The sequence below is a fragment of the Phocoena phocoena genome, chromosome 6 (genome assembly GCF_963924675.1).
Source record: "Phocoena phocoena chromosome 6, mPhoPho1.1, whole genome shotgun sequence".
Classification (NCBI taxonomy): Eukaryota; Metazoa; Chordata; class Mammalia; order Artiodactyla; family Phocoenidae; genus Phocoena; species Phocoena phocoena.
This window is the reverse complement of record NC_089224.1, coordinates 104,671,493-104,696,728: the sequence shown is the minus strand read 5'-3', so window position 1 is coordinate 104,696,728 and position 25,236 is coordinate 104,671,493. Positions and strand designations below refer to the sequence as shown.

Here is a 25,236-nt window from a genome sequence, read left to right as displayed (position 1 = left end):
GTTTCTAGGAGCCCTCTGGATTGCTGTATTAATAAATAAGTTACCATTTTTTAAGTAATAGCTGTATGCCAGACCCTATAGTAGGTGCTTTCTATACTGCATTTCTATATTACAGAGGAAGAGCATGAACTCAGAGAGGTGAAATGACTTGCCCAAGGTTGCACAGCTGTAAGTAAGTAGGAAACTGGAGATTCAAACCCAGTCTGTCTGCTTCCACATCTGCCAGATGACCTTGAACCTGGGTTGCCCAATTAACTTTCGAGCACCAGGATCATGGTGATCTTTTGGCTGAGCAGCTCAAAGTAAAAGGAAGCTGCCATTGGCGTGGAGAGCCTTTTTTAAAAAAAATTCATTAATTTATTTATTTTAATAGCCTGGGTGAGTCTGGCTGCTCTGTCTACACATTGAATCCAAGTTCCCTTGTGACTAGCAACGTAAATCCATGAGCAGCTGGCCAGGGGAGCATGCTGGCCCGGCAGTGGGAGAAAGCCTTACAGCTGGGGTCACAGGCTCTGCAGGGCCCTCGTCAGAGCCCCTCTGTAGCAGCTGTCCCCAGGCGGATGCTGCTCAGAACTTATTAGGTCACTTTGCCTCTTCCAGAAAAGGGAGATGCAATTTCCTCATGAAGAATGAATCCTAAAGGAAGAAACAATGCTTCTGCATTTATTGTAAGCCAGAGACAGATAAAAATGTGGTGTTTTCCCCACCTCTTGCTTTTAGTTTATGGTTTTTCTCAGTAGTTTTCCTAAATATTTTGTAGCACGTGTTAAAGACAAGACTTGTTTAATTATGAAATTCACTATAAAGAAAACACAGTATGAATATGCCCAGTAGCATATTTGCATATGTGTCTAGAATTCTGGGTATGGAAATACTGTGGTAAAAGACCATATTTGTCATATGATACAATTCCTGGCACATAGTAGGTGTCTGTAAATATTTGTTGAAGACATTAACTATGTAAGTAATGGGCAGACAAAAGAGCCTTGGTAATTTTCACTCTGCCTTTTGAGGGTTTTTGGTGGAGGTGAGGAATATGTGAAATAAGACTTTGGATCTTAATATTGATTTCTGCCATATCACATTGTAGAAATGTTTAAGTGGTGGTCTGTGGGCAGTTTGGGAAACAGTGCTTCCCCCTGCCATGGAAATGACCATCAGAGGGACTGCTAGCTGGCTCAAAGAGAAGTTGGCAACCACCATCTTTCTCTTAAACTTGCTCAGGTTCTGAAGATCCTTGCTGATGGGGGAATGACACCCTGAATCAAGGGACTGCTGTCCACTGTCCCCAACTTGCTCAGGAGCCCCCAGCTCAGAGCTGAGACAGATTACTTATGAGCTGGTGTGGTGCTGTGGCATTCTGGCTCTGGAGCCCAGTGGGCCTGTTTTAACTATTTATTAGCTATGTGACCTTGGGCAAGTCATTGACACTCTCTCAGCCTTAGTTTTTGACAGTACCAACCTCAGAAGATGGTCAAGGGCAGGGGTAAAAATGATGATGATCATCAAAGTGCCTAACTCAGTATTTGGCACATTATAGTAGGTGCTTAATAAAATGTAAGCTTTATTCCATTTCATAACATCTTCAGTCCTGTGTGTATGAGAGGTGGGTAGGACTGGGGAAAGAAAATCAGAGACTTGTGATATTTCCTTCCTTAATGAATTATCTTCCCTGGAATTGGGGTGGGAGGAATTTAAACGGTATATTTATCCAATTTTTATTTATTTTTATTTTATTATTATTAAATTTATTATTTATGGCTGTGTTGGGTCTTCGTTTCTGTGCGAGGGCTTTCTCTAGTTGTGGCAAGCGGGGGCCACTCTTCATCGCGGCGCGCGGGCCTCTCACTATCGCAGCCTCTCTTGTTGCAGAGCACAGGCTCCAGACACACAGGCTCAGTAATTGTGGCTCACGGGCCCAGTTGCTCCACGGCATGTGGGATCTTCCCAGACGAGGGCTCGAACCCGTGTCCCCTGCATTGGCAGGCAGATTCTCAACCACTGAGCCACCCGGGAAGCCCCTTCTCCAATTTTTAAAAGCATTACACTTAAATAATAGCACACATGATAATTTTATGAGTAACTCAGGCTATATGTAATATATTTTACACATTTTTAAGTTTTATACGTTTATCTACTCACATTAAAGAATATTTTCAAAATAGAGGAAGATTCACCTGTAATCTCAGCATTGTCAGCATCCTGGTATCAGTGGATTGTAATGGATTGATGTCAGGTATGCACGCCTAATATAATGTGTATATTTCAGTTTCTTGTAAGTCTTCCCCCATCTCCGTTCCCAAATATAAAATAATTTGGGAAATTTAAATCTGCAGTACTCAGTGCTGCCAGTAGCATTTGTGACATCCACTTGGTACTATTGGCTGGCTCAAGGCATCAGCAGCAGTGATGACAAAGCAAAATAATAAAACAGCAGAGAAGAGAAGAGGCGATGTAGGTCAGGAGCAGAGGTATAAGCAAGATGCTCTGATACACAGGATGCCCCCCCCCCAACCCCGCCCCACGGGTTATTTACTAACAGGCGCAAGTTGGAATGGTTTTGCATTTGTTAAGTTAGTGGTTGGTTTTTGCCGTCTCTGTGGTAGCAGCAGCAGCGGCAGCGGCCATCTCCTGCTCTAAGGTGCTTTATTTGCTACCACCTTCACTGGTTCTGGTAAGGCTTTTGGCCTCCTTAGGCTTGAGAATCCCAGGAGAGAACTTCTGATTAGAGGATCATGTTTGAATGAATTCTGTGGGGCTGTATGTGCACAAGAGAATAACTGGTTCCGTTGACCCCACATAGGTGCTACTCAGGAAGTGGAAAAACCTGGTGGGATAAAGGTCAGAATAACCCCCCCCCCCCCCCCCCCCCCGCCCCTGCTGCTGGGTTGCTGAGGATCCCATTTCCAACAGGGCCTTCTCTATCCTTCTCTGAGTCTGAAGAGGGCGCTCATGTCACTGGAATCCCACTTACTGGCTTAGGGCCGGCAGAGGAGCAGGAGCTCTGAGAGCTCTCTCCCATCTTCTCAGGGCTTGAAGACAGTGGACCTGCTCTTTGATCTCAGGCTGGAATTTGGGGCAGGGCATCCGTGTTTCTCCAAGGATGTTACTTGGATGAGCTCTTTACTTCACCTTGCATGTTTATGGACTCTCATGCCCTGGTATACGGGGAAAGTGGGCTACAGCTCAAGTTAAAGTCTCTTCTTTGGGAGATTGGTTCATTTTTTGTCCTTGTTACATAGAGAGCTTGAACTTGGTGTTCCCCAGGTCCTGCCCTGCTGCCTCTGGCGCCTGCCTTCTGTTTCACTGCCCTGTTTTCTGAGTGCCTGGTGTGCAACCTGTCCTTCAGCCCTCCCTGAAGCTTTACGGACCCCAGCCAGTGTTCTCACAGCTTCTTCTCAGTTATCCGTTAGCCCTTATTACACTGCATTGTAGTTAACCCGAGTCTGATGCTTCTTGGTAAGAAATAGATTAATCTACTTTTCCACCAGTAATTGTTGGAGACTTAGACTTGCTCTTAAAGGAAAAGTAAGAGAGTGATTCAAAGAAAGGAATCACTTCAGTGAACATGCAGACTCATTAGTGGGAGGGGATAGATTCTTTTGGGCAAGAGGTCCCACCCTTGGCTCTGCCGACATTTCCCCAGGGCTGTGTTTTGGTGTTAGTTTTTTCCCCATGATATTGACTTTCTTCATTATGTTACCAGGAAGCAGATTCCAGCCATTTTTGGACATTTTTGATCAGGGGCCTGCAAACTACACCCCACGGGCCAAATCCAGCCCAGTGCCCATTTTTGTTTTACGAAGTTTTATTGGTACAAGCCACGCCCACTTGTTTGTATATTGTCTGTGGCTGTTTTTTGCTACCATGACTGAGTTGAGTAGTTATGACGGAGACTGTGTATCTACAAAGTCTAAAATATTTACTACCTCGCCCTTTGTTAAAAGTTTCCCAACCCCTGTTAGATGATAAATTGCCCTGTCAGCCCACAGTTCTCAGTTATGTGGTGAGCGTCTGACGTGAAGCAGTTTGTTTAAGAGGGAGTGTGCGCGTAAGGAGCTTGAAAGGCCTGGGTCTCTCACTTACCAGCTGATAAACCTTGGGCAGATATTGAGGTACTTTGAGACCTTTCCTTCATTTATAAAACAGGCACTGAAAACAATGCCTACCTCACAGGTTGGCTTTCTCTTTTTTTCCTTTTCCTTTTCTCTTACTGCGTGTGAAAGCACTCTGTGGACGTCAGAACAGGCCTCCGTTTGACTGTGGACACTATTGTTGCTCTTTTCTTTCTCAGGAGGAGGATGCCAAGAAACTGGTGAGTGAAGCCATAGCAGCTGGCATCTTCAATGACCTGGGGTCTGGAAGTAACATTGATCTCTGTGTCATCAGCAAGACCAAGCTGGATTTTCTCCGCCCGTACTCAGTGCCTAACAAGAAGGGGACCAGGTGAGTGAAGGAGATGCTTCCTGTGGCCACCCTTGTTATATTCATGGCATCCGGACAGGGTTTTCTTGATTCTTACCCACGTTAAGTAAAGCCAGAGTCCCCAAGCCAGCTTTATTCAAGAGACCTTTGAATCATTATTTGTTTTATGATTGTGGGCTGCTGTCAGGTGTAGAAAAGTGATACAATTTGTAAAATGTTGATGGACAGACTCCTAGACTGGGGATTGCGGGGAGAGCTTTGAATCACGTGCTGTCCTTTCTCTAGTCTCTTAAAGATGCCTCAGAATTCCGTATGAAATTCTGTAAGAAGGTACATTCTCCAGGGCATCTGACCCATAGCTTTTCCTCAGAGTGGTTTTCATTCCCTAGATGGTTATCAACCATTGGTTAACAGTCTCTGAAAGTTAGCCTTGGGAGCTAACTGTTGCTTCCTGCTCTGGAGGGAGCCATGCCATTTAGCCCATGGCATATGCCGAGCAGGCACTGCTCTCCGTGGTGCAGTCCAGCTCGGAGTCAGGGGCGAGCTTATAGTTGATTTGCTGGCGGAACTGGAAGATGTCCAGCCCTGGTGGCGGGTGAGCTGCTCATCACCAGTCCTGTATGGCCGTCCAGCTGCCTGACCTCTTCCTGGAGGCTGAGCTGCTCAAAATGTGGCTTCTGAGCTCTGCTCCAGCGTCTTCATCTGAATGCACACAGCAGCATTTATAAACTGAGCCCCAAGCTCCGCTGGAGGAGAGCAAGCACATCACCAGCCGCGATGGTGCTTTAACTCCCACCACATGTACTCAACTCCAAGTCAGGAGTAATTCACAAGGAACAAATAGGACATTGAGAACCAGCAGGTATTCACCGCAGTGTGCGCTCGGCATTGTGAAGACGTGTTCACGATGGGGTAAGGCAGCACAGCAGCAAAGAGCTCTGGCTCGGGGTGGGGACCTGTCATGGCCTGGTGTGGTGACTTTGGGCACGTGTCTTGGAAATGATGGGGCTAGACCAGGTGATCGCTAATGAGCCCATGGAATTCTCGGGCCCTAGGTGGGGAGGGAAGCAACCTTTCAGGCCTGGGGCTGTGTTGGACCTGGCCTTGCAAGTTCCCATTGGCTCCTCTGCAGCCCTGTTTTGCAACCCACTGTTGCTTCAGGTAGAAGCCCTCCCTTCGTGCTGCTGAAATAGGTGCTGTAAGCCAGGATGGTGAGGAGGCTCTTGTTGTGTCCAGACCTCCCACAGACGTTGTGGTTCAGATGAGTCAGGCGCACGGAAGTCACATGGGGCTCTGGCTCCAAGGCCACAAGCTGCCACGGGTCCATCCAGTGTGGGGGAAGGAACAGCGTCTTCACACCAGCAGGGGAGGGGCGGGGCACATCTTAAAAAGGTGCTGCTGCTCAGATCCTTTCAGAGAACTTTGTGGGGACTGTGGGAAGGTTTCGCAGAAATAAAGGCCAGCTTTTCTTGGCTGTGCCTACTCCTGGTTTTGTAGAGAGCTCTGTTGTGTCGCCCTCTTCGAGCACAAGCTCCCATTTGAGAGGCTGGCTTTTCAGGGAGCACGTAGTCGTGGCACAGCCAGCCGCCTCCTCTTAGTCCATGTCAGGCTGACAGAAATAGTGTCCCAGCTGGGGACAGATAAGAGACAGCTGGACTTGTGCTGCTGCTTGACAGTGTTGTAATTCCTGGCCCCACTGTAAAATCAGCCGTTGAGATTTTTATCTTCTAGACTGCCTTGTGCTCAGAGAAACCTCTGTCAGATTCACCTTGAGAAGGGTGGTGTTGGGTGTGTCCTCGTGCTGATCTACCATGTCCCTGTGGGGACAGTTAACTCTCCCTTCTTGAGTCTCAAGAGTGTGGTCAAAAGTGACAAGCCCAGGGCTTCCCCGGTGGTGCAGTGGTTGAGAGTCCGCCTGCCGATGCAGGGGACGTGGGTTCGTGCCCCGGTCCGGGAGGATCCCACATGCCGCGGAGCGGTTGGGCCCGTGAGCCATGGCCGCTGGGCCTGCGCGTCCGGAGTCTGTGCTCCGCAACGGGAGAGGCCACAGCAGTGAGAGGCCCACGTACCGCAAAAAAAAAAAAAAAAAAAGGTGACAAGCCCAGCGTCTGGCTGCGGGTCATTTTTATACTGTTTATGCTTCCAAATATTTTTAAAGTGTTTAAGGTAACAGTTATGTCATTCTTGTTACTTCAAGAGAGTGGCCATGGCAGCTTAATGAAAGGATTCGCTTCCTCCTGGTTACTGAAAGGTACTTTAGGGAGGTTGAAGCTTGAAGGCAGAGGCCCAAATGCTTTCCAGCATCTTCTGGGGATGGTGAGGTGGGGAAGGAGATTTGAATGTCCACCTAGTGCCAGGTGCTCTGTATTATCTCTTTTCATGTGCATCATGTCTACGAGGTATCCCCATTTTGTAGCACTTGAAAGCCGAGGAAAGTGAACCTTGCGGGAGCTGAATCCTCCCAAGGTCGCAGAACTGGGAGTCAGGAGAGCCAGGATTCCAGTCCAGGCCTGCTTGCTGCCTGCATACTTGTCCCTCTCTCCAGCCCTCCATCAGGCCCCTTGGGGGGATCCTAACTCTCTGCGTTTGTTTTTCTCTCATTAGGTTTGGCCGGTACAGGTGTGAGAAAGGGACCACTGCAGTCCTCACCGAAAAAGTCACTACTTTGGAAATTGAGGTGCTGGAAGAAACAGTCCAAACAATGGACACTTCTTGAATGGTGTTGGTGGATGTCTGGTTATTGCTCTAGAAGACTGGGGGCAATGGAGGCTCCCCCTGTAAGACATTCGGCCAGTGTTTGCTGAATGAACCCATTAAAAATGAAAACCAAGTTAAGTGGCTGAAGTCTCGGGGCTGTGTGGTTTTTTGGGCTGCTAAGGCCCATCGACCTGGCCTCTCCTTCAGGATGTTAATCCCTCCCTGAATACTACTCTGCGTTCAGGTGGGTGTTAAGAGCAGTTTAACCCTTCTAAAAACAGACGAGGCCTCATTTGTTGCAGGAAGTCAGGCTGGGTTGCTCTGATTCTTCAGTTGAACATTTATTACACGCAGTCCTTGTGCTAACTTACTTTCTTTTTGTTCAGGGTAGTCCCAGGTTTTTGTTTTTGTTTTTGTTTCTTTAGGATGAGTGCAGCACAGCCTTTTACCCCAAAAGCCAAGTAGGAAAGAAATAGAGATGATCAGTTCTGAGTACCAAGAAAAAGCAGGCAGGTGGACAGTTTTGCTTTGCTATAGCTGCATGAACCTGGGTGAACTCCACTTCGTTCGGCCAGTTTCACGAAGTCAAAAGAATGCTTTGAGCCTTACTATCTGTAATAATTAGGATATGATCGTTTCTCAAACACTCAAGCCTGGTGAATGGTTGAAATTGTATACCTCCAGAGGGTCCAAGTAGTAGGCAGAATTGTTCTCATGGTGTCAAAAGCGGATGGCATGCAGAAAGCAAGTTCATCTGTGTCCAACGCTGATACTGCCAAGGGAGACAGACACAGTAGGGATTCTGAGAGCCGTTAGCAGAGTGTTTGCAAAAAATCTGTCTGGAATCAGAAAAACTTTCAGTGGTGAGTGCCTGACTGTCCCCCAGAGCGAGCATGGCTGGGGGGACAAGAGAAAGAGGCCTGGTGCCATGGTCTTCCAGAGTGAGCCCACTCTTGGGCCAGCCTCCCTCGTTAAACTGCCAGGAGTGGGTGGGGAGAACAATGGAATTATTTAGGATAGCCACTTGGCTGACCATTTATCATCAAAATTATCTGGGGAGCTTAAAAAAATTCCCAGATTACTTAGAATGTCTGGGGCCTGAGAAATTGTGTTTTTTTTTTTTTTTTTTTTTTTTTATGCGTTACGCGGGCCTCTCACTGTTGTGGCCCCTCCCATTGCGGAGGACAGGCTCCGGACGCGCAGGCTCAGCGGCCATGGCTCACGGGCCCAGCCGCTCCGCGGCATGTGGGATCCTCCCGGACCGGGGCACGAACCCACGTCCCCTGCATCGGCAGGCGGACTCTCAACCACTGCACCACCGGGGAAGCCCAGAAATTGTGTTTTTAAAGGAGGCTCTAGAAATGGTGCTGCGGTGTGAAGCTGTTGTAAAATTACTCATGAATCGTACTCATTCACAGAAGGAACCCCACTTACCCCATTTTATTTCAACCATGGAGAATGAGTACAAAGCAGAGGCTGCATCTGAAGAAAATTTCTCAAACCCGACAGTGTTACAGTAGAACAGAGTTCACACGTGGAAACAGCGCAGTGGCCCAGCCCAAATCCTTTATCCCCAGGGAGGCCTGGTCAGAGCTCCTGATCAGGACACCAGTGGAGTGGACAGGCGTGTACTCTTTCTGGAGGGCTGAACTGTCACTAAGTCGTGGGTGACAACTTAGACCATTTGAGGATTAACTTGAGTGTAAAAACAAAATTCAAACTATTTCCTTCAGAGCTTGAGTTTTCCTTAAGTTCACATTTATAAATTAGTCTTCACAGTTAATCCTATTTGGGAACAAGAAATAAATGAACACATTTCTGGTTTCCTACAAATAATACAGTTGTACATTAACTCTTGACTTACATGGTCCATGGACTTGAGCTTTGTGAAGGGGTGAGTGGCTACCATTTTTGGATCGTCTACAATGTACTGTAAGGTAACTTACATATTTTATTTCAGATTCTGTCAGCAACCCTGAAGGTAGATGTTATTAGTCCCATTTTACAGATGAGGCAACAGGTTCAGAGAGGCTAAGAAACTTGCCCAGGGTCATGCTAGGAAGGTGCAGAACCAGAACTTGTACAGAGAATAGCCTGAGGGCAAAGCCCGCATATTTTTCGTATCCTGTGCTTCCTTCTCATGGAGGAAAACACTTAACACTGATCATTAAATGAACTGCCAGCATTCAAGCAGGTGAGGTGCCTAGTACTAGCAGGTGTTCAGGAGAGGATGGCTGAGCCGGGCTGCACAGAAAACACTCATGGCTTTCAAATACTATTTGCCTCTATACCAGATGCTGGGTTCGCCTCATCGTCATTCATCAAGTTATAAACGTAGATAAAAATATTAGGAAAATCTCCACTCTACTTAAAAAATTATTTCCACTTTCCCCCCTTACAAGGGAGTAAATTAAGCACACAGCTTGATTGTTTGAAAAGATTCTAAGAGCTAAACCAAACTTACTACTAACCATTTTAAAAGGCTCACTACAAATCACACAGTCTCCTGGATTCTCCTGTTAGTTCAAACCTTGACAGGTCACTGAAGGAATTATCCGAAAGATTCACATTACAATCCAGATATAAGAGGTGCCTCAGTGGCTCACCGAACCATCCACCATTGTTAACAACCCAGCTGAGAGTGTTCACAACAGTTTAAAGAAAGGACTTTCAAATTTGACCACCAGTAACACGTGACCAGTGCCCCTCCCCCCAGCAGCCCTGTATTCACCATCTGCTGTAAAGCCCAGCCCCTCTTTGGGGAACCTGCTGAACCCTCTTGTCTTAGTTGGTCTCGGCTACCAGGTGGCCACTTTGGAGAGAAGACTCAGGTAAGGCAGAGCGGTGTGGCTTCTGAGAAGGCGCGCTGCATCCACACTCAGGTGCTCGAAGTCCACACGTGCATCTGTTTGGCAACCTGGTGCACGTAGCTGATGTCGGGTCTCTGGTTGGGGTCGGGGTGGATGCACATACTGACCAATTCTCGTAACTGCAAGGGAGAGAATGATACGTATTATTCGTAAGCAGCCTTGTCGAGGCTCTGCATTAACTCATGAACCCTCAGGGCAACTAGAAGATGAGGAATGGCGCTCAAGACAGGTGAGTGGTGGGCGAGGAGTCACAGTCACCAGGGGAGAGCAGGACCCGCACCAGGCCTGTCTGGCCCCAAAGGCCGTGCCTGGAGACCCTGAGAGTGGTATCTCCAAATAATTTTGAACTTTCAACTGCCTACACTACTGGCTAGATATGTGTGTACAGTGTGTGTGTCTGCTGTCAGTCATGGCAGATGCCCAAACCAGAGGACAAGACTCAAGGCAAGGGCTTATTGATCATAGTAAATGTATTAACATGCAGCAGAGCTGCAGTCTGCCTACCCCCTGGCCTCTTTATTGTGCTCATGAAAGACGGAGCTTTTAATTATACAGACACTGAAGGCTGCTCCTGCCTCGGGGTGGGGGAGGGGCACCTTGATCCTCTGATCACCTCCATTCTTCTGATAGCCAGAGTGCCAATTATTTTAATGGTAATTAAAATAATGACCTTAAAAAGCCTACATCTTAACTTGCATCACTGGGCTCACTGCAATTTTTTCATTTAAATACCTGCTGCTGGAGGGGCTGGCCAGGGCCGCAGCAGGGAGAGGGGAGATCCTGACTAAGGGGGCTCACGGGGACTCTGCGGCCATGGTCAGCAAGTCTGGGGTGGGCACGAGGGTCATGCGGAGGCCCGGGCTACGGTGTACACTCCCTGTTTCACTCCTGAGGTGTTCTAGGCCGAGGGGCCTGGGGTTGCTCCCCCAGGAGATGCTCCAAACTGCCTGCTGCCTTTCTGGGGATTTCACTGCTTTATAAACACTCGGAAGCCCCTGGGCAGATGCAGCTGCGCCTGCAGCCGGCTTGGACACTCCTGGAGTCTGAGGTTGCCCACGATGAGACCATACACTTCAGAACCTTACAGTATTCAGGGGAAGGTAGCTGTGGTTGGCCTCTGACAGGTTAAAGTGCCCAAGAGAACCACATTAAGGTAAAGTCTCTGTGGCCCGAATTGCTCATTTGTAAACCACACAGTTGGCAATAAGTGCATGTTTGTAAAGTTCACAAGAGAAAGTGTCTTATTTCCATTTCTAAGAGGACATATAACTTCAAAAGTGAGGTGTGCCGAGGAGCTCCAGTGCTAAGAATTAGCACCTCCAGAAGTTGCACGTAACCAGTGAAAGCCAGGTGCTCTGGGGAGTAGGAGCTCTGGATGCTGAAGGACTGACTTGGGAGGGAAGAGGGCTGAGGGCTTTATGTGGACTCGTTCATTTCAGCTTCATAACCATGAGGCAGATGTTATGGTTCCCATTTATAGATGGGGAAACTGAGGCACAGAGAAGTTGTCATTTGCTCCAGGTGGCATGGCTCCTAGCTTCTTAACAAATTCCAACAAACAAAATTCCAAATTCTAACGAAAGATGGGGAAGAAAAACCAAATGCAACTATTAACTTGGTGAAGAGCTCTAACTAGTTTTTCCTTTCCTGCCAACTTCCACTCCGGAGCATAAATACTTCCTCCAGAGGTACTCATAAGAACTCTGTAGGAATCTGCGCTCCTGACCCTCACTCTGGCTGCTGGGAGTCCGCAGAGCCGCAGGCATGGCACTGGGAGCAGAGGGTGCCAGGAGAAAGGTGGCTGATGACCCTTCTAGCTGGCCTGCCGGGATACAGGGTTAGTGCACACTGGGGCACCTGGTTGCTACAGCTTGGCCGGCCCAGACCCAGGGCCCTGGTGGGCAAGGGCTGCTCCTTCCAGAGCTTCCAGGATTGTGAAGTGAGCAGCATGGACGGCTCCTCACTCTGGCTGGACAACTGGCTATAGAAGAGGGGCGGGTGCCCTCAAGAAACAGGATAGCGCAGTGGCTAGGTGCAGGTCACCTGGGTCAAACCCTGCCTTCACCACGAGCAAGTTATGTGACTTGGGCAAGTTACTTAACCAGTCTGTATCTCAGTTTCCTTCCTGGTAAAATGGCATTAGTGGGGTGGGGTAGGCGGGGATTCAACACAGTAAATCATAAATGTGAGCTGTTATTATTGTGAGGCAGTGGCCTGTGGTCCTGCAGGGTGGTCCCATGGAGGACTCAGGCTCCCGATTACACACACTAGCATTGACCTTGAACAAAAATAACCCATATTGAGCATTTACTCTGAGCCAGGCCCTGTGCTACGGCCAGATGATGATGGTTGTAAATGCATTGCCTTAATCCTTAATCCAGTAAAGTAGATTCCAGGATTATCCCATTTTACAGATGAGGAAACTGAGACTCAGTTCAGTGATTTGCCCAAGAAAGGTGAGGGGAGTGTGTAAACCTATGCATCTGTTTACACTTTTTTTTTTTTTTTTTGCGGTACGCGGGCCTCTCACTGTTGTGGCCTCTCCCGTTGCGGAGCGCAGGCTCAGCGGCCATGGCTCACAGGCCCAGCCGCTCCACGGCATGTGGGATCTTCCCGGACCGGGGCACGAACCCGTGTCCCCTGCATCGGCAGGCGGACTTCTCAACCACTGCACCACCAGGGAAGCCCTGTTTACACTCTTAACCACGCTGTGCTGTAAGCCTGTCATCTCATCCTCACCTTTTATCCATGAGGGCAAAGTATTGGGCCTGTTTCCAAGATGAGGGAACTGAGGCAGATGATGCGCTCCCGCAGCCTCACCTGTCCCAGCCTGATGGCCAGACCTGTCAGGCTGTCCTGCGCTCAGTGTAAAGTATTGAAAATAAAAGGCCAAGGGGTCTGACCTAGGTCTGTGGTGGCAAGGAGACCAGGCTGCTTGCTTTGGTTCCCTGTCATGGGAGCGGAGGGGCCGCCAGCAGTGGTGTGGGGCCGGCCAGGCCCTGCTACCCCCTGCGTCTGGCTCCTGTTGCTGGACGCCGGGAGCCTGTCTCCGGGCCCCGCAGCAGCAAGCCTCCCACTCGAGCGCTGGGTTGGGAGCCAAACGGGCAGGAGGGTGCTGACGGGGCAGCTCCTGCTGGTTCCTGCCAGTGGGTGGCCTGCAGCCCTGCTGTCGGGGGGCCCACACTGGTCCCTGAGATCTCCGGTAAAATCAGCCTGCTTGTTTCCCCTTCTGAGTCACTTCCCCAGAAATCTTCCTTCTCTGGCTCTGTTAAGTGAACCCAAGCTCAGCCCCACAGCCCTGGGATCTTGGAGCTGTCCCTCTTCGAGCCCTGCGGGTCGCCTGGAGCTCACCAGGCCCAGCCTCGGCGGCAGCAAACTCACCTTCTCAGAGTAATGTTCTCCGGGGAGAGGCGGGTAGTCACACTGCTCAATCTTCTGGCAGAGGGAGAAGAGGTTCATTTTATCTCCATAGAAGGGGCTCTGAAGAGCTGCCATCTGCAAGGAGAGGGGGATGAGAGATGAGTTTTCAGCCTTGAGGTCCAGGGCAAAAGGGGCCGCTCCAGATGGGGGTGTGGTGCTTCCGGGTCCTCACTGCAGCGGCTGTCCAGCCAGACTCCCCTGTGTCCTGACGAAGCTGGGGTTCAACAGAAAGTGGCAGTTTTTACACAATCCTTGTTATATAAGCAAATTAAACAGGACAAACGTTTCACTGACAAAACTGTAAAGTCAGTAAAGAAGGGGCAGCTGAGTCCTGAGGGCCAGCCGTGAGCAGGCACACGCCTGGCCTCTGGTTTCCTCATCTAAAATGGACGCAGCTCCACCTGCAGGGCTGTGGTGAGGCTTGGCTGGCACAGGAGGCAGCACAACCTGAGTGGACATCATCTGGCTCCACCCCGAAAGCAGGCCCTCTGCTGGGGGACCGTGGAGGCCCCAACGGGTTCTCACCCAGTCAGGGAACTACCCGGACTTCCCACCCCACCATTCAGAGCACGACGGGGGATGTCTTCAACAGGGGCACACAGGAGCCGTGCTGCCCGTGAGGCAGCCCAGCACGGCGCCCGCCAGCCCCATCTGCTGATGACTTCGCAACGGGATTCAAGCTGCCCGTCACTCCCGCTCACTGTTGCCTGCCTCCAAATGACGGCCCGACGACACCTGCTAATGAAGTGCCGTTGGGTAATTGTGCCCGCCTGTCCGTTTGGCCCTGGTTCCCTTCAAGGAGCCGGGCTGCCAGGGCCACTAGGCACAGACTCCACAGCCGGGGCCTGTGGGACACCTGAGGAATCCTCACTCCCCTTAAGGCTCCGGGAGGTGGGTGGGCGAACCCTGTCTCCGGGCTGGGGGAACCCGTGGTAGCCCACCAGCTTTAGTTTCCTGGTCTGCCCCACGCTCTGTTCACCCCTGTGAACAGGTCAGGTGATCCCAAGAGGAAGAGCAGGGCTTCTCCTCCAGAAGTGCACAGGGGCCTGCAGAGCCCAGGCAGTGCCCTTGGGCGTCCAGATGGCCTTGGGAGAGGCAGTGTGGCCTGGAGACTTGGGGGGGCCAGGTGCCTGGGCCCTGACCGAGTGCTTTCACGTGGGTGTCTCCTCCTCCTGACCAGGGGCTTGGGCCCCTCTGAGGAGGGCTGGGAACCCACCTGGACGGTGAAACCCACCCCTGCGGGAAGGCCCTGGCACTTGGCGGGGCAGGATGAGTATGCAGAGCCTCTGCCCCCTGTGGGCTCAGGCAGCCTGACTGAACTGGCTTTACCATCTAGCATGCAAAATGGCATCTTGGGTGATGCATTTCCAATAATTAAAATGAGAACCTCGGGTGCAAAGGGTTAATTGGGCAGTTTCAAAAGGACATCTGTTGCTACAGTAGAGAGCAGCTGAGGCTCCAGGGCAGTCGTTCGGGGTGATGTGGTGCCCTTCAAGTCATGGCAGGAGGATTAAGATGGATTTTCCTGGAAAGCGTGTCTGTTCAGAGTAGAAAGGATGTCGGCCCCACTAACACAGGCTCTGGTTTTTCACGTGTCTGACCTGGGAGAGGGACTGGGTGATCCTTTCGACAAGCCAGCCTGATCTGATTTGCACAACTTGCTGTGTGGGACTCCAGAAGAGCCCCAGAATGGCGAGGCATGAGCCCCGTATCTGCCGTTCCCTTCAGAGAATCTCTCCATCCTTCCTGGCACCTTCCCCACACTGTTTCAGAAAAGCTTTCTGAACAGGGTCAGCAGCGAGCTATGCCAGAGGAGCCCTCTCTGCCTCCCTGGCTCCCAGTGGCTTCTGCATCCATAAATGCAGATTCTAGGGGAAGCAGCGTCCCTGCCTGCTGCCCTCCAGCTGCCGGCCACGGGCCTTCCACCCAGATCAGAGCACTGGGCTGTGAAGGAACCTCTGGGGCTGCTTGAGACACTGGGATTAGAACGGTTACCCCGGATGGCGAGATCTCGTACCGGCGACCACCCACCTCTGACTGGTTGAAGCAGAGGAGGAATTGCTGTTTGGGGCCTCGTTAGAACTGCCAAAGCCACGGCTCTCAGCGCTGCTCCTCAAACGCAGAACTTTTCCTGCCTGGCGTTACTGGGATGACACATAGCCGGGGAAATGGGAGAGTGTGGCCACTTGCCCCCGCTGGGAGGGCTCAGGGAAACTGGTGTGTGACTTAAGATGTCAGAAGAAGGGGATTCTGACTCAGAGTGGATAGCGACTGCCTTTGACTCTGACCCTGTCAGGGCCTCGGACATCCATCTCATCACCAGTATCTCCCGAGCTCTTCCAGGAGTGAAGGTTGAACCCAGAGGTTAGTTGCCAAGCAGTCTGCAGCCCTGTTTCCCCACGAGGTAGGGGGAATCCAGACCATTCTCTGGCTCAAGCCAGAATTCCAAAGCAGGATTCCATACAAGGCATGGCTGCACCTGTCCCCTGGCCCACCTTCTTGCTGGTCTCAGCCTCCTCAGGCTGAGGCTGCTGTAAGAAGGCCCTCCACTGAGGATCCTGATTCCTTCAGCTCTGTGCTCAGAGCTGAGCTCCCATAGAAAAATAAATAAATCCTGCAGAGCCCAGGCAGCCTGCTGAGTGCCTCCACGGGGTGTGCCGGGTAATGAAAATAAAGCGCCAGGTCTTCCAACAGGCCAAGCTTGGGCATCCCTGCTGGGAGCTCCTGGAGGGGCCACTGAAGTTGCTGGGGGATCCTCACAACTGGGCCTTCCCCTCAAAGGGGCTCTGAGCAGAGGCCCTCCATCTTTCTCCACCAGTCACGCCTTCCCTGGTGGCTGGAGAGAAGGGGAGAGGCCCTGGCTCCACAAGGACCACTGGTCCCTTCCTGGCTCCCGCTCAGTGGAGGGCAGGCATCGACAACCTGGGTACCAGTGCCCATCTAGGTCACTTCCTTGCTGTGTGACCCTGGGAGGTCTCTCCGCATCTCTGAGCCCGCTTTCTGCCTTACAGCAAAGCTGGGACTGGCCTGGTGTGATTCTTGTGATTCACTACAGTGTCCAGGGCAGTGCTGCTCCCGGAGGCTGAGCTGTCTGGCCCGTTTCTCCTATGCTGACCTCTTCAAGACAGATCCCACTTGGCACCCACCCTGAGGAGCTCAGGCCAGGTATCGTGCTTTGTGGCGGCTCCTCACTAGCCACGGGTCAACATCAGCATCTTAAGGTGACCTCGGGAGGTCCTCAGTGGACATCTGGACGCCCAGGTGGAAGGGGGTGTGGTGGGCTTAATAAAGGCCCCCAAAGATGTTCATGTCCTAATCCTTGGAGCCTGCGAATGCGCTGCCTTATATGGCAAAATAAATTCGGCAGATGTGATGAAATTAAGGATCCCCGGATCGGGGGAGTGTCCCAGGTGATCCAGGTGGGCCCTAAGTGTAATCACAGTATCTTTATAAGAAGGAGCAGAGGGATATTTTTGAGTACAGGAGAAGGAGGTGTGTTGACTTAAGTGATATGAGGAAGAGGCCACAAGCCAAGGCATGTGGGTGGTCTTTTCCTTTTCCTTGCCTTTAGTCCACTGAAATCGATTTTGGACTTCTGGCTTCCAGAACGTAAGAGAATAATTTTATGTTGTATGAAGCCAATCGGTAATCTGTTACAGCAGCCGTAGGAACCTAACCCAGGGGGCTCCTGAGACTTCCAGCCCTCACCGGGGCTTGTGGGAAAGGGCAGGCCTGTCCCCACTGTGGGCAGGTTTTCTCTGGCTCTGTGCTGTCACCTGCCGCCCTGGCCCAGGTGTGTTCCCCTGGCTCTGCCCAGAATCCTCGGATGTGATCTGGGTGTGCGGGTGAGGTGGGGAGCCAGTCGCAGATCTACAGCTGGCGCCCTCAGGACGCATCACAGGCTGTGCAGCGGGGGCTCTGGTCGTGCCTGGGGGTCGTTGCCTCCCAATTACCACGGCCCTTCTTGTCTGCTGGGAAAACGTCTGGTTCTGTCTTCCCACAGGGCTCGGGGGTGGCAGCCTGGGGAAGGGCCCCCACCGCCTTTTGCCCTTAGAGGGGCCGCCACGCCAGCCCTCTTCTGTGGGAGGCCTAGGGCCACTGGGTTCAGGTCAGCTGTCCCCGCGGACATAGGACTTGACTGATTTCATTGACTTGCTACTGCTGACACGCCCCTCCCTGGCTGCGAGCCTCAGTGATGAAATAAACCGGCACCTCCAGGCTGGGGCACTGCTAACAGATGCTGCCTGTTTAGAAGTGTGTTTAGGCGCCCAAGGCAGGGACTCAGGACTGCAGTCTGCCTCTAGGGAGCTGGTGCCACCAGCTCGGGAGCCCTGAGCACAGGAGCAGGGCCCAGTCACACCCTCGTCTACTGTTTGTCTACGTTTGAAGACTCACATGATTCACAGAGGCAGGAAGTGGCTTACAGAAATCCTGAACGCAGAATGGAAGAGTAAAGAACCCTGGACTAGGGACAGTATCCACGAGGGCAGGAGGACAAAGCCGAGTCTCCGAGGGGACAGACAACGGCTGGACTCTGGCTCCCCGCTGGCCGAAGCGAAAAGGGAAATGTGGCCAGCTGCTCGCCGCCACCAGCTCAGGGGGCTCTTGGGCAGCGAGGTGGGCACTAAGAGCGCTGCAAAGACCTGCCCCGCACTGCCGGAGGGCCGTCTGAGTCAGGTGCCGTCCACACCTCATGAGGCAGGTGTGACTCCCATTACACTTGGGCAACTGAAGCTCCTGGAGCTCCAGGGCCTTCAGGGGGTGAGCGGGTGCTGAGCTCTGACCTCGGGTTGGTCCTTCTGACTGAGGTCTGGGCCACACCAGGCCCCGCCTCTCTCCCACCCAAACTACCACAGCTATGGGAGCTGCGTGCTCCCCACGAGGGAAGGATTCACAGCTTTGCCCTCCTCCTCATCCCCAGGGGCCAGAAGCCACTCTGCACCCTCATCCACTGCGGCCCCACTGGGGGCACCGCCTGGATGCAGCTGCTCCCGTTTGGTGCTCATTAAAAGAAGTCCTCCTACAACAGACGCCCCTGTGAGTCCCAGAAAGCACGGTCTGCTCCCCACCTCTGACTGCCAGGGCCTGACTCACCCATAAACCTTCAAGATGACTCTGTGGAGCGCCCACACTACGGACCTCCAGAAGAAGGGGGCTCAGGTACAAACGCCACAAGGGCCACATCTCCAATTGGCTTCATCTTTACCCACAAGGCCACTCTTTTAAAATGAAATGTCTGCTATTAATAGGAGGCCACTGGCTTACAAAGAAAGATGCTGTGAAGTGTAAACCTTGCAGAGGGATCAGAGTTTTGATTTCATGGTCTCCGTCTGTAATGCAGGGAGCGGGGAATCCCAGTGCCAAGAGACCCCGACCGCATAGCTGCCCCGGTCCCTGTGCATCAGCAGTGGGCAGCTGAGTCCCGAAGTTTATACCCACGGGCCATGAGGTCAACTCCCACCATCGATACTCCCAAGGAAGCAAAGAAGTCAGTCTCTGCAACTCCAAGACACTCCTAGTGGTCCCGCAACATTATCCTGTGCATCGCTGCCCTAGGAGACTCTTCAGCTTATCAGTTCCAAGCCAGATTCCAGGGATGCTCAAGTCCACCCCAGGGAGAGCAGAAAAATAATCAAGGTTCCAACTTTAAACCCAAACCATGCTTGGTGTCTCACAGCCCTAGAGGGTCCTCAAAGTCTTTCATAACTGTTATTTCATTCATCTGGCCTATGACAATGCAGGACAGCTACTATTGCCATTTTACAGATGAGGAGACCAATGGAATCCCGCCCAGCACGGGATGGGCCAGGGCGGTGGGAGGGTGTGGCCGCCAACTTGGAGATACTAAAGGGCTCAGGCTTCCCCGCCTCTCACCGGCAGCTGCGACAGCTTCATGGCCAAGTGTGGCTTGTGCTCCCTAGACCCCCGGTTATCCAGGGTCCCCCGTGGCTGGCCAAAATGGATGGGGGCTTTACGAGTTCATGTTGTCTCATGTCTGAGCCTACCAAGACTCAGAAATATTCCTGTCCCTCCGTCCAGGGTGGCCACCAGATCTGGAAATGGCCATCTGGTGGCTCCATCTCACAGCCCAGGGGAGACAGTGGTGGTCTCTAGTGAGACCCACGTTGCTGAGCTTGGAAGAACGTGACCGCCCCTCACTGGGGAGCATTTCAGAGGCGTGGGGCCTGATCCATGGATAAATGCCAAATAGTGAACAGAACCACCCTGGTTACCAGGGAAACCGGGGCAGCCAGATCCCCCTGCCTGTGCTCCTTCCATCAGCAAGCAGACACTGGACTCTCCGTCTGGTTCTAGTTCATCTCCCTTCCCAGATCTGAGCATCCCAAGGGTGAGTGGCACCTAGCCTGCAAGTGACCACCCCTCTAACCTCTTCCAGCCTGACGCTGCTAATCAGGCAGACGTTGGACCGAGTGGGGTGAAGGACAGGACCCAGATGGTACCAGGCCTGCCTCAGCTGGGTGCCCACCATGCACGCCCCACCAAATGCCACTGAGCTGCAGGCCAGACACTCACCTCGTACAGCAAACAGCCCAGAGACCAGATGTCAGACTTGAAGTTGTAGCCGTTCTCATGGATCCTCTCCGGTGACATGTAGTATGGTGTCCCCACTGAAACACAGCAAAAGGATGGGTGCTTATCCTCTGTGCAGGGGCAGCACAGGAGGGAGAGGTGGGGAGGGTGAGGGCTGGGGAGAGGCCTGGCCTCAGCCTCACCAGGATCCTGGGCAGCCCCCTTGCCCTCTCTTCCTGTCCCCTCCTCTGTCAAATGAGAGGGCTGGGACAGACTGGAAGTTCCCACGCTGGCAGGGCCCTAAAAGCCCCTGGAGATAGGGACCCATCCAGACCTGACAATCGGTCTGGGGGCTGAGTGGCTCAAGACTGGTGTTTCTGCCAACTGCCCGGGGGGAGTGGGACACAGTGGCCAGGCTCTGGGAAGCAACGGACAAAAATATCCTCTAAGGTGACTGTTTGAATCCCAGAAGAGTCCAGATAAGGCTCTCAACAGTGAAAACAACCACTGTGAATGTGAACCAACCATGGTGTGTGTGTTAGCCCATTTTACAGATGGGGAAACCGAGGCTCCGAAAAGTGGCAGGACTGAGGTTCAAACGCAGATCTTCAGGCTCCAGAAACTGAACTCTTAGCCACCACCCTTGGCTACTAGCACCAATCAGCATGTCCAGACTTGGGGTTGCCTGAGATTTCTTAGCCAGAATAGAAAAGATACTAACCATTAAAGAAAAGATCGATTAACTGGACTTCATTAAAATTAGGAACTTCAGTTCACCAAAAAACCATTCAGAGAGTTAAAAGGCAAGCCACAGAGTGGGAGAAAGTCGTCTCAAAACATATACCCAACAATGGCCTCATATACAGAATATATTTTAAAACTTCTATAAATCAATATACAAAAGACAAACGTCCCCCTCCCTCAAATTAGCAAAAGACTTGAAGGGGTATTTCACAAAGGAGAATATCCAAATGGCCAATAAGCACATGAAACGATATTGTGTTTCTCATTACTCATCAGGGCAATGCAAATTAATAGCACAATGAGGTACTACCTACCACCTACCCACCTGAATGGTTAAAGTTAAAAAGACTGAGATAAACCAAGGTGGTGATGTGCGGAGCAACTGGAACCCTCATGCATTGCTGACGGGGCCATAAAATGGCACGATCACTTTGGAAAACCATTTGGCAGCATCTACTACAGCTGAACACTGCCTACACTATAACCCAGCAATTCCACTCCTAGGTACACGCCCAAGAGAAATGAGTGCTCTGTCCATCAAGAGACATGATCAAGAACGTGCAGAGTGGCTTTATTCATAATAGCTGGAAACTGGAAACAAATGGTAATCACCAGTAGAAGAGATAAACTGAAAATGTGGTCTACTCACACCATGGAATACTAAACAGCAACGAACAAGAGCAAATCTCAGGTATGCGCCACAAAATGGATCAACTGCACAGACGCAATGTTGAGGGAAAGTAGCCAGGCACAAAAGAGCACCCACTATTTGATTCCATTTTTATCAAAAACGGGAAAAATTACTTTATGGGGGAAGTGATCAGGAAAGGGCTTGAGAGAGCTTTACTGTACGCATATCATGTCTTAATTAAAAAGCAGAGGAGTCACACTTGAATATCTGGAGCTGGGCAAAGATGGGAGGATTTCCTGACAGGTGGTGAGCTCCCCATCACCAGAGGTGTGCAAGCTGCAGCACAGGGGCTGAATTGGCATGGCTGAGGAGGGGCCCAGGAATCTGGATTTGTAACCACAGATTTGTAACCTGAGATTCTGATATCAGTCCATTTGGAGGATGACTGTTCTGGAGGCTTTAGGACCAGATTTTAAAGGTTGCTACACAGAGGACATTTTCACTGGCCTGGAGTCACCATGTGAATGTGACAGTGGCTGCTGCTGTTTTGGCCCGAGTCTGTGAAGGGAGCTGGAGTCCAGTGTGGCAGAGGCTGAGCCTGAGATGTGGGCTGATGACCCTAGGAAGGAGGGATGTCCAGCACCACATGTGGGAACACAGGGGACCCTGGGAGGGGAAGAGGCCTTTTGATGAGCTAGACTAGGAAAGTGACGGGTGCCCCAAACCAGGGGCCCAGACTTCAGGCTGTCATGGGCCAAAGATGTTTCAGAGCAACTTATGTTTGCCAAGTAAAGGTGTTTAAATAAAACACAAAATCCCAACTACCATTTCGTGTCACTACTATTCAGTTTAACACTGGAACAAGTATTTGGGTTGGCCAAAAAGTTTGTTTGGGTTTTTCCGTAAGATCTTAACAGAAAACCCAAATGAACTTTTTGGCCAACCCAAATAGAGACTCCATCTCAAGATCAAGGACAGTACTTCACATTGAAAAAGTTTAGCTGTTTGAAAACTTTATCATCTTGCTTTTCTCACCTCATTGGAGATGGGTGAGAAATTCTATCATGCCTGACTTGTAGAGGCTGTGAACAGTGTTGGAAACCCACGCTCCTGGCATGGGCACGCTGGCGGCAGGACCTTGTTACCAAAGTGTCCCAGTGCCCTGCCCAGGACTGGGTCATAGCAGGCACCTTCTAAGCATATACTCACTGAATCGATGAACCCATCTGCATGTCATCAGATAGTATGTAGCAGGGTTAACACTTTTTTTCTTGTAGTCTAACGCACTATTTACTTAACTGATGTCTGCCCAAGAGGGACTACCTGATTAGTGCTTTATCAGGGTACCAAGCATCCTTTGATGGCAATAATCCCAGGAGAGCAGACATCACTTAAATACATGTTTTGCGAACTGTGTCATCCTATATGCATACTTAATGGCTGAAATCAGGGGGCTAATTGCTATTCAGCAGAAAGAGCTGTCAGTCAACACATGAACCCATGTGGGATTCTATAAGCAAACTGCGACTTCCAGTAGCAACCCCTTGTATATTTCAGCCACAGGGGAGCAAAATGAAAATGAACGGGCAAGTGTGAAATGGATGACTTATCATAGCCAAACCACAGGATGAAATCCAAACAGTTCTCACTTAACAGCGGGAACCTCAGACCAAACTATAAGTGTTTCTAGCACTCAGGGTGCTGTGGGGGGACATGCTTATGAGGTGAGAACAGTCTCCTGCAGAGAACAACCACAGGGGGCTGATGGGGTGCAGAGACAGCAGGGGAGGGGCAGAGGTCAGAGGCCCTGTCCTCAGTGAGGGACAGCAGTGCCCACCGTCTGGCTGCACCACATCCTTAAGACCCCTGGCCAACCCCTGCCCCCGACCTGGCCAGGCTGGGAGTGTGGGCTGGCCCTGACACCTCTCACCACCCTCAGTCTTATCCTCTGCTCATTCTAGATGAGTGGCCAGGCTTTGGTCTAGGGCTGCCTTGGCCAGACCCATCCAAAAATGAAGTCTCTGAGCAGCTGTTCCCCCTGCTCCAACCCCGGCCTGCCCTCCAGTTCACCTCTGTGCCTCTGCCTCCTGGTGAGCTCCTCAAGGTCAAGTTAAACTGCCCCCTCCCCTGGCCACAGAGAGCTAGCTGCTTGGTGAGGTCTGGACATTTGGTTTGTTCCCCTGTCCCTCTGCTGGGCCTCCAGATCCCTGCGTCAGTCCTGCTTGGGGTAAAAGCCTGGGGGCACCAGGGAGAGAAAGGTCGGGGGCTTCACCACCCCTTCCCACCACTCTCCACCCCAACCTTCTACCTCTTCATTGCTCCTTCTGCTTGTACCCCAGTTTCCACTGGTGTTAAGGGGGGAAAGGCAAACGCCCAAATGTGATTTGTACTTTCTTCAAAGATGCCACTGCTGCATACGCCATTCCATCCATCCATCCATCCATCCATCCATCCATCCATCATCCATCCATCTGTCTGTCCATCCATCCATCCACCCACCCATCTGTATTCAATGTTAACTGCCCATTGACGCTGTGCTGGGCCCTCCCAGGAGTGGGTCCATCAGGAGGTGGTGAGTTGCCTGGCCCAGCAAGTGTCCAGAAGGAGCCAGGAAAGACTGGACCGATCAGTGGCTGCAGCCAAATCACCTGGAAGAAGTTGTCAAACACCTGAACCCCCAGCCCAACCCCAGGCCTGTGGAACCAGAACCTCCAGTGCTGGAACTTGGAAACCTGCATCTCCCACAAGCTCCCAGAGTGTCTGATACGTGTCACAACCTGAGAGGGGCCGTGCAAAGCCTCCCAGACCTGCCCTCCTTTCAGATGCGCAGAAACATCCGTGGAACAAATGAATTCGCGAAGCATTAACTGAGGGAAGTTTGGCCGGCCACTGGGTCCTCATGTTCCTGCCTCTGGGCAGCTCCTCTTGTCCCCTGACCCCAGGGGAGGGGCTGCTCCCCCTTGGTCTGTGCTCTGCCTCATCAGAGGGGTTCTCAACTTGTGCTAGAGGCACACCGAGCTGCAGGGGGCGGACACAGCACCTCGTCCTGTTTTGCCAGCTTTCCCCGGGAATAAGCCTGTAAAACCCCTGTAAAAAATGCTCAAACATTATAAAGGATAATGCACAACCTGCGTGAGTTTTAAAGATAAAAATGAGAGACTTCAAAGAAGTTCCAAGCTTGCAGCGGGCCCTGGAGGATGTGACCCTGAACCCCGGGGGAGCGGTGATTCTGGGGAAGAGAGGGAGAAGCTGGCATGGGGAGGAGCCTCCACAGACAGTGGCCCTGAAGGTCCGGCTCCCTGTGCTGCCCTAGGGGTGGGGTGGGGGGTGCCCCTGTGGGCCCTTCCAGCCGGCAAAGCAGCAGCACAGTCCCACGGAGATGCTTAGACGCAGAGCGAACACAGCCAGGGTCTCAAATCCCCTTCCAGCATCTCCCCGTCAGACCTGCAGGCTCCCAGCCCCGCCCCCAGCCTCCCCTCTGGGAATGGAGCTCTGCATATGAAAGAGGAGCCTCACAAACACTGACCTTCCCCGCGTCTTCACCTGGAACTCCCAGATTTCAAACCGGGCAGATATCAGAGGAGAACGCGGGACCTCAAAGCAGAGGCTGATTAAAGGGCCCCGCTTCCCAAGATGCGCCACTCCTGTCAAAACAAACTCTGCCGTGTTTTGAAATGCTCACGGTGTTTGAAACATGTTCATTAGATACGAAAAAGGCAAAGATTTCACATGAAGGGGAGGCTGCATCTGTGGGCTACACTTCTTCCCCGAATGGTGGTTTTGAAAATGGCTGGGAAACGGGGTGTGGGTGCTGACATGCATCCGCTGGGCGGGCCGGGAGGCCTGGGCACCATCCTGACGGCAAAGGAGCTGCACCCTAGCCAGGTCTGAACCCACTGCAACCCCTGGTGGGCAGAG

The 25,236-nt window shown here is 51.7% G+C and overlaps 2 protein-coding genes across 3 annotated transcripts in view; one reads left to right on the top strand and one right to left on the bottom strand.

The window, feature by feature from the left end:
• Positions 1–7,256, top strand: part of PSMB7 (proteasome 20S subunit beta 7) — a 58,651-nt gene extending 51,395 nt beyond the window's left edge. Inside the window, exons 7-8 of the mRNA XM_065878619.1 lie at positions 4,295–4,446; positions 7,030–7,256. Of these exons, the coding sequence (XP_065734691.1) occupies positions 4,295–4,446; positions 7,030–7,141 (264 nt within the window). The 3' untranslated portion in view covers positions 7,142–7,256. The remainder of the gene's footprint in view (positions 1–4,294; positions 4,447–7,029) is intronic.
• Positions 7,257–8,536: 1,280 nt separating this feature from the next.
• Positions 8,537–25,236, bottom strand: part of NEK6 (NIMA related kinase 6) — an 85,481-nt gene continuing 68,781 nt past the window's right edge. For both annotated transcript variants that reach the window (XM_065878449.1, XM_065878450.1), the window contains exons 8-10: positions 19,947–20,041; positions 13,374–13,487; positions 8,537–10,111 (exon numbers count right to left, since the gene is read on the bottom strand). In XM_065878449.1, coding sequence (XP_065734521.1) covers positions 10,001–10,111; positions 13,374–13,487; positions 19,947–20,041 — 320 coding nt within the window. In that variant the 3' untranslated portion in view covers positions 8,537–10,000. The remainder of the gene's footprint in view (positions 10,112–13,373; positions 13,488–19,946; positions 20,042–25,236) is intronic.